The sequence below is a fragment of the Emiliania huxleyi genome (genome assembly GCF_000372725.1).
Source record: "Emiliania huxleyi CCMP1516 unplaced genomic scaffold EMIHUscaffold_57, whole genome shotgun sequence".
NCBI classification, from domain to species: Eukaryota; Haptophyta; order Isochrysidales; family Noelaerhabdaceae; genus Emiliania; species Emiliania huxleyi.
This window is the reverse complement of record NW_005197722.1, coordinates 285,921-294,841: the sequence shown is the minus strand read 5'-3', so window position 1 is coordinate 294,841 and position 8,921 is coordinate 285,921. Positions and strand designations below refer to the sequence as shown.

General features: G+C 65.3%; 1 protein-coding gene across 1 annotated transcript; it reads left to right on the top strand.

The window, feature by feature from the left end:
• Positions 1-6,098: 6,098 nt before the first annotated feature.
• EMIHUDRAFT_104139 (hypothetical protein) lies at positions 6,099-8,695 on the top strand (the record flags this gene model as incomplete). The annotated part of the gene is made up of 5 exons (XM_005764997.1): positions 6,099-6,218; positions 6,900-7,728; positions 7,761-7,969; positions 8,121-8,357; positions 8,477-8,695. 5 exons carry the CDS (start codon positions 6,099-6,101, stop codon positions 8,693-8,695), a joined length of 1,614 nt encoding a protein of 537 aa, XP_005765054.1.
• Positions 8,696-8,921: the final 226 nt, after the last annotated feature.

The following is an 8,921-nucleotide window of genomic DNA, read 5'->3' as shown; positions in this document are numbered from 1 at the left end:
GAGACCACGCCTCACTTTTTCACAGGGGGGTAGGTAGGTAGGTAGAAAGGTGAAGAACAGCCAGGCTCGGACTGGACACCAACGCGGTATGGGTGGACGCTGGACAGATGATGACGACACGCACGAGCGACACACAGACACAAACAAGCTCACAAGACACACAGCCAGCTGGCTGCCACACACCCTGAGTTGGCGTACACATAACTCAAGGCCACATCCTCCCTGTCGCCCCCCCCAGCACTCCAAGGTGCCAAGAGAAACAAACAAGGGCACAACAAACAACAGACGACAGGAAGTGACATGTGAGGCTAGAGCAGCATGCTCCACCTCTAGCAATCTCTCCGGCCGGCGAGGCATGGGCGAGACCGTATGTGGGGTCTAGTGAGGTGTCTATGGACGCCCTCCTCATGGGCTAGCTGCCTGCGGCTAGCCCTAATCTCGCACTCACGGACAGTGACAATCAAATGGGTGAGTGTTTGCGAGCTGAGGCGCGTGTGCTAATTCTAGGCCGCACGTCGTGGCACTATGACGTAGGTAGACGTGCGACTGCAGCGCGCCCACCACAGTCTCGGTGGGGCGCGTGTTAGCGATAGAGTTGCGGGGAGAGCCATTCCCGACTTTAAGTCGGGAGAGCCTGTCGAGGACTGGGGCTCCACTCGAGGTCATGTTCATAGATTCCAAAGCATTGTTAATAGCAAAGGGGGGAAAAGGTACCCTCGACCCTCACGCCTGCAACCCTCGCGCGGCAGCACACCACTGCTCCGCACGAGACACCGTTGCAGGACCAACCCCAAAACGCGACAGCGCACACAAAATAGGGAGGGTGGGTGGGGAAGCAAGACAGGCCGTGTGGGGTGTGGGTGTCACGAGGACAGACGTCCACGAAGACGGTGGACGGACGCAAACTCCTTATCCAATTCACACTCACGGCTGTCCTACTGGTCATATAGAAAGTCGGCCGTCCGCGAGCCCCCAGCTCGCCGACGGCGAGAGAGATGCCACGAGGGGTCGCGGTGGCGTCCATCGCCAGGCTCCCTAGCTCAACCGACGACCCTTCGGGATCGACGGCCGATCGTCATGAGCCTGTCGAGGACTGGGGCTCCACTCGAGGTCATGTTCATAGATTCCAAAGCATTGTTAATAGCAAAGGGGGGAAAAGGTACCCTCGACCCTCACGCCTGCAACCCTCGCGCGGCAGCACACCACTGCTCCGCACGAGACACCGTTGCAGGACCAACCCCCATCGCCATCCATCGTAGAACATGATCTCGAGCCCTGCCCCAGCCCCTCAGCCACTACACCATCATAGGGGGTCGGGACCCCCCCCCTAGCATGTGGTGAAGCCTCTGGGGGGGTGGGACCCCCCCCCCCCCCTAGCATGTGGTGGGCACCCCCCAGCAGTTCGTGGGCTAGGAATAGCCGCCAGAGAGCCGATTTTGCCCCCAAAGTTGTGAAATCGTGGCTGAAAGTCCAATATCTTGGAGAATCTGGCCAGTCTCAAGGCTCATGTAGCTCCAAAGGATGATTTTCCCCTCGAAAATGCTGCGAAATGAGGCGTAAAATCAAGGGCCCGGAGGGTCTGACCACGAGTCTCTGGGGGGGTCCTCGGCCATGACCCCCCCCCCAGCATGTGGTGAAGGCGCTGGGGGGGTCGGGACCCCCCCCCTAGCATGTGGTGAAGCCTCTGGAGGGGGTCGGACCCCCCCCCTAGCATGTGGTGTGAGTAGAAGTGCGCCCCCCTCCCTGGAAGCGATGTCCGCCTGCTCCGACGGTACGGCCGACGGCGATGGCACTGGCGGCAGAGGCGCTGGCCGATCGCTCGGCTACGGCGGAGGCTGCGGCAGGGCGCGTCCGGTCGTAGTCGAGGGCGGCGCAGGCGTCTCGCGCGCCGGCCAGGAGAGCGCCGGCCGTGCGAGCCGAGTCATCGCACTTGACAGAGGCGATGCCTTGCTCGACGGTAGCGACGGCGACGAGGTCCAAGTGTCGCGCAGGAGATTGTGGAGAATGACCTCCAGACTGACCCGGAGAATCACCTCCACCTGTCCCACCTCAGCACCCCTATTATCACTCTCCCCCCCCCCCCCCCCACATACCTACATCCCTATAAGTAGGGTGCCCACAGGACCCAAAAAAAGAAAAGAAAAGTAATATATCTTTACTTCCAACACCCGGACGTGCCTCCACCGGCACGCCGCTTCCGACAGGGTGATGGAAGGTTCGACGCACCCCCGGACTGGGCGGAGAGATCCCAGGGCACGCTCCTGGGCTGTCCGCCCCGCCCCCACTTGCCCTGACTGCACAGGATAGCGTGCCCCGACAAACGGCGACACATAGCGGGGGACACTGCGCCGGGGGGTATGCCTAACTTTGGTGCTTTGTGTGGGTCGCGTTCCCTTGGTAGCTGTGTGGTTGAAGCCCTCGTGCCGCTGGCTTGCCCCTTCCAGCGGCTGGCCCCTCGAGACTGTCGGTGCTTTTGGCGGGAGGAGGGGGAGAGGGAGGCCCGGTGGGAGGAGAGGGAGAGGGAGGCCCGGTGGGAGGGGAGGGAGAGGGAGGCCGCCTTGGGCTCTTCTCCTCCCCCCTCCCTGGGCTCTTCTCCTCTCCCCACCCTGGGCTCTTCTCCCCTCCTCCCTGGTACTCTCGGCCTAATTACCGGAGCGACTGCCGGAGCAGACGCTGGGGGGACACTCGCGCCCGGAGGCGGTACGCACGACCCGGAGGCGTGGGGATGGGGGGGGGCCGCGCCGCCGCCGCCGTGCCGCCTTCTCCCGCTTTGACCTCCCCCAGCTGCTTCTCCTCAAATCAACCTGTGAGCTTGCGAGGCGGCGGGGGTGGGAGTGCTCTCGGGCGGCGTGTGCGAGCGCGCGCGGCGCGAGATCTCTGTCGCGAGGGCACGGTGGGTCGGGTGAGTATCTCGCGCGCTCGCACTATTTCACGTTATATCAGGCACTGCCTTTGATGCCTTTGCAAGAACCGCCAGCGGCGGTGGTCGAACCGGTTCGCGGTTCGAGCCGGGACCTTTTGGCTCCCGGTTCGGAACTCGCTTGGAGGGTTGCTTCGCTCTCGCGGAGCGAGCGCGGGCGCGTGGGTGCGTGTGCGCGTGCGCTGCTGCAAGGCGAGGCGAGGCGAGGCGCGGGGCGGCGCGGTGCGGCGAGGCGGGCGGCGGCGGCGCGCGGTCGTTCCTTTTGCCCGGGTGAGGCGTGGCTTGCGCGCCGCGCGGTGATGACGCAGCACGCTGAAAAGTCCTTGGTGAGCCACCGCGGTGGCAGCGAGCCAAAGCAAGCCACCTGCCGCATGACGGGTTGACAGACGGCGTCTCTTTTCTAAAAAAAAAAAGAAATGGGCCACCCCCGATCGCAGCACTTCGTGTTGGAGAGTCGAGATATTGAGAGTGTGACTAGGAGGGAGGGACGCTGGGGATTCTCAAAGGTATACCCTTGGAATGGCCGGAGCCTTAAAAGTACGAGATCGCGCGCGCTTCACGCACAGCACCGCCTGTTCTCCGCGGCTGAGTGACGACGCGTGCCGTGTACCATCAGAGTTGGGCGCGCGCGGCGCGACGGCGCCCGCGAGGGAAGGCGCGGGTGCAGCGGCCGCCGGCGGTCGTACCGCTCGCCGGCCAGCGCAGCAGCGGCCAGCGCAGCGGCCGCCGGCGCAGCAGCCAGAGCAGCCGGTGCGCGCCTTGCGAGGCGAGTACTGCCGTCCGGCAGCCTTGAGGCGGCCGGGCGGCAGTACTCGTTCGAATTTTGCGAGCCGTGCGCGCGCCGAGGCGCCCGCGGCGCGCGCCCGCCCGGCTGCCAGTAGGAGGCGGCGCAATATGGCCTATAGTACAGCCCTTGAGGAGGAGGAAGAGGCTGGCTGGCAGTGCTGTATGCCGCCGGGGGCAGTTTTTGGGTGCTGTCCCCATCCCAGGGGGCTGCAGAAGGCGTCCGCAGCCGGGACAACCCGCCCCCCCAGCCGAGGCCGGTCGAAGCCCACTTGACCACAGCCATGAGGAGTCCTCTTGGTGCTCCTGGCGGCCGTTTGAACCTCGGGCGCGCGCCGATGGGGGGGGGGGGGGGGGTCTTGCTTGCTCCACACCGAGCGCCATCGGTCCGGACCGGTGCACTCACCGAGGGTCGGCTTGCACAAGGTCTGTGCCGCGGGCGCTCGGCGCCAAGTGCAGTGTCACGCTCGCGCTGGAGCGGGACACAATGGGGAACCCTCGTTTCCTAGTCACTCGGTCCCCCAACGGAAGAGGCCTCGCTCCTATTGGAACACTCCAACATCAGATTTGGCTCGTGCGTCCCTTTTTGAGGCGGAAAGCTATTTTCTTTTGGGTCCTGTGGGCACCCTAAGCTATATTCCCACACCCTGTGCAGTGGCACGTCTTATCACCAAGCCCCCTAATTAATATTAGTACCTTGGGCGCCGAATAGGCGCCCAAATATTGGCACGTAATAGTTCCCTGACTCTCGAGGCGTCGTCATGTGAGTTGTGACACTTTGTGAGCAGTCACCCCGCTGAGGCTGAGCCCCCCAGCATTCCCGGTGTTGTACGACACCATTCCCTTATAAACCACTCGGATACGAGTTCCTTATACCAATCCTACAGTCGTCTGAGACGGCACCCGGATCGAGGATGGCTTTGCAGCCTCACCCGCGATCAACAGTACAGCAGAGCCGCGCACGCGGCTCACCTCTAGCACCACTTGCTGGACACCAACCTTTGGGTCCAGATGACGATCCCTCTGCAAACGAGGGGAGAGGGACGCCTCACGAGACTACGGAGGACCTCGGCCAAAACGAACGGTCAGACCACTCCAATCCCTACCACACCACGTTGGGGCTAGGCAGCCGCGTAAGCGAGCCCAAGGGCGGCATCGATGTACTCAAGGGGCCATCGTCGCCTGACTCCGTTGGGAAGAGGGCTACGTCAGCTGGAACGCCTTCTGCCGGGCTGCCGGCGAGCTCTCCTCCGACGGAAGTCTGCTCGAACGGGATGTGTGATTGTGTGTGTGTGTGTGTGTGGCGCGTGCGTGTGCCCCCTCGCTCGCTCGCGGCTAGCCGCGGGTTGCACCGTTGTCGTATGGCACGTAGTAGGCGTGTGCGTCGGTGGCAAAATGGGTCCCATGAGGTTGAAGTTGGTGTCGGCGAGGTCGAGGTACTCGACGCCCAGGGAGGTGAAATCGGAGAGCGAGACGCCGAGGAGCGCCGCCTTGTTCTGGATGTGGGGCACGTGCTTGCCCTCGTTCGCCGCGAGCGCGACGTGGAGGACGCGCTGCGCGCCGCTATCGGTGCCGGCGGCCATCTTGATGGCGTCCACCATGCTGGTTCGGATGGCGTTGGCGTCGATGTCAGCGCTCCCCCCCACGCACGAGCTGCTCTCCCGCCGTTTTAGGGCCTCCCCACCCGCTATGTTGGAGGCTAGGACGCAAAGCGCCGTCGCCCTTTTCAAACTCGGGGCCCACTCCGCTACGCTCCGACCCGAATAATTTGGAGGGCCTGAAAGTTTAAGGTGTTGCTGCGCAAAAGGGTGGGGGAGCCGCGGCGGCGCCGCAGGCGTGTGCCCGGAAAGCCTCAAGCCGGCGCGCACCGGTGGCAGCGCAGGATGAGGCGGCAGCTGTGGAGGGTTGGGGCGCATTTGAAGGCGCTGGCCCCGATCTGAGGGAGGGTGTAGAGGATGTAGAGTGTAGAGCGCTGTAGAGCTGTAGAGATGTAGAGCGCTCTGGAGCGCTGTAGAGCTGTAGAGCTCTACATCGGGCACGGGACGAACTGCGTGCGTTGTAGAGCGATGTAGAGCGCGATTTTGTTGTAGAGTTTGTTGTAGAGGCTCTACAGCCAACCCGCCGGGAAGGCAGTGACTCAAAGAGGTCGAGTCGCACTAATGGGGTGTCTCCGAGCTTACTGGAGCTCTGATGGACGGCCCTGACTATCCCTGACACACAGAGAGTCACTCTGATGGCACAACAACACCCCATAACTGCGTCATCACCAGCCTGCCATGCGTCGCCGGTGCCGCATTCGTCGCTGTGCTTCTTTAGCAGGCGGTGGACTGTCGGCGGCGAGGACGGCTCGCATTTGCGCAAGGCGAGGCGAGCATTCAGACGCGTTGCATGCGCCATGACTCGCGCCAGCGCGTGCGGGAGCTCCTGGCTGAGCGTTGAGTCCAGGCGAGTTGCGCTGGCCACGATCGCTACGCCGAGCCGAGCTGACGCGCCGAGGCGCCGGCCAGTCGCAGCCGTGAGGCATGCCACAGCAGCAGAGGCACCTCCCACCCATTGGGCGGGCAGACAGAAGGCCAGGGCAGCACTGGCGAGTGCAACGCGCCTCATGTCGGAGAGCGACCGTGCCTCGTTCGCCGCTTTTGATGTAGAGTTTGTTGTAGAGATTTCACGTTGTAGAGCGCCTCTACATCGCTCTACAACGCACGCAGTTCGTCCCGCGGCGGATGTAGAGCTCTACAGCTCTACAGCGCTCTACAGCGCTCCAGAGCGCTCTACATCTCTACAGCTCTACAGCGCTCTACACTCTACATCCTCTACACCCTCCCTCAGGAGGGGCCCCCGGCCGGAGGGATGCACAACCGCTCCACGCCACACCGCTTGCGGCGGTCCTCTTCCCAGCTCCGCTGAGGGCCCGTGCCTTCCCAACAAAGGAAGACTTTTTCACACCGGGGGGGCGTGCGTAAATTCGCTTAGCATGCCCGAAGCCTCCTGGCGAGGGCTTGTGCTGTGAATAGCAGGCGTGGTCTGTACTCGCCAGCTGTCCCGCGTCCACCCATGATGAGCTGTGAGCTGTGAAGTCGGTCTGTGAGGCCCCTTCCGAAGGTGCGCCCCCAGAGGCTCGCCCCAAAGGGGCAGGGAGCAGAACCCAGCCGCTCTGAGCCACGCCTTCACCATCCTCGCCGCGCTCGGCTCGCAGGCTCGCCGTCTTCGCAGCCTCCTTCGCCGCTGCTGGCTCGGCGCGCGCCTGCTCCTCGCCGCGTTGCGGCTGCCCGAGGCGGCGTGCGAGGCTGCCGTGACGCTCGGCACGGAGCGGCTGGACGACTCGCTGCAGCGCACGCTGGGCCGCGCTGCAGAGGAGGAGGAGGACGCACCCAAGTCGGAGGAGCTCGTGCTCGCCATCGACGTTGGCGCCACGCGCACCAAGCTGCTGCTGTGCGCCATGACAGTCGGCGGCCGCGGCCCGGGGCGGTTGCGCCGGCTGCCGCCTGTGCCGACGGCAAGGCTGTGGCAGAACCCGGCGCTGGAGAGCGAGGACAAGTTCGACCCCGAGGGCGCGCCAGCGCGCGTGCGAGACTACCTGCTGACGTGCGGCGTCGTCAGCTCGCGGCTCGGCCGGCTCGTCTTTGCGGTGCCGGGCACCGTCGACCTGGCCACAGAGGACCGCTCCGACTACACGGTGGTCAAGAACACGCCGTCGATGTCGCCGCGCTTCCGCGGCTTCGACTTCAAGCTCGCCTTCCGCGAGGTCTGCCCCCGCGCCAAGGTGTCCGCCGTGCCCGACGGGCTCGCCGCAGCGCTCGGCGTCGCCTGCGAGAACCGGCAGCTGCGCAGCGCTCTCGTGCTCATCCTGGGGACGGCTCCGGCGGTGGCGACGCTGTTCCGCGACCCGTCGGGCAAGGGGCGCTTCGTCGAGGTTGCCATCTGGCAGTCGTGGGTCTGGTTCACCAAGATCCGCCTCGACGATCCGCACGGCTACTGCGGCGGGCCGCAGAGGAAGAGGACGGGCGGGCGGCGCTCCGGGCCGTGTCCTCGACACGCTCCACGACGTGTCGCGTAGGCGGGCTGCGGGTCACCAAGGAGGGGCTGCGCGTCAAGCCGAAGGACTCGCACAAGATACCCCACCACCAGGCGCGCATCCGCTTCGCGCTCGACGTGCTCACCTGGGAGAGGCTCCACGGCGCGTGCGCGGAGCTGCCGCCGCACACGCAGCCCTCCCTGTCGGCGGAGGCGCGCGGCGGCGAGGGAGGGGAGAGGCGCCCCCCGAGGGTTGAGCTCCTGCCCCCACCAAATAGGCGGCCGCGAAGGTGTGGGCGGCGCGGCTGCAGCGTGCCGTCGACGCGCTCGCGGCGCAGATCGCGCCTCCGCGCGGCGCGCACTGCAGGGGCGGCGAAGATGACACGACCGACGTGCCGCATAGGAGCGCTTCCACTCCGTGTACGGGCCGCCGGAGGAGGTGCACGTGCTGGGCGGCAACGCGACGGCGGCGCGGGGCCTCGTCACGGCGGCCAAGTACGTCGTGCCTGAGAGCCGCAACCCGAACCCGCGCAGCCGGCTTCGCGGCGCCGGGATGGGAGGCACCTCGGCGGAGAGCGAGGAGGAGCTGTGGCAGCGCGTGCCCGTGCGGGTGGCGCAGGATGACGCGACGCAGCAGCAGGTGGCCCTTCGGGGACTCCTCTATTCGTCGCATTTCAAGCTCAAGCAGGCGGCCGCAAGGGCAGCCCCCCCTGCGTCCCGCCACTGGCCGCCCGACCATCTGCCCACCGCGCCCTGCAGGTGTCGGCGCCGGGGCAGGATCCGCTGGCGAGGGGGTGGACCCGTGGCGGCGAGATCTACATGTACGTGCCCAAGGACGGCCGCTCGGAGAAGGAGGTCTCGGCCGATTTTGTGGCGGACATGGCCAGCCCCGTCGAGCCGCAGCAGCCTCGTTGCGCGATCGCCGCAGCGCGTCGCCGTACCGCTGGATCGAGCGGCGACGGCAGCGCCTCCACGTGAAAAGCCACCAGGCTCGCCCTCTGCTCACGCGCCGCAAGGAGCAACCGACTGTCGTGGCGCGTGGTAGAGACCGTCTGAGAGAGCAGACCGGAGCGGGATGTTTCGTACGTCAACCCCTATGTCTTGTTGTTGTTAGCTACCTCTGAAGTGAAATAGCATTGCGTTTATAGAGGGAGCGTGAGAAGAGGAAATCGAGGGACGCGACCCACCTCGCCACAGACGGTCC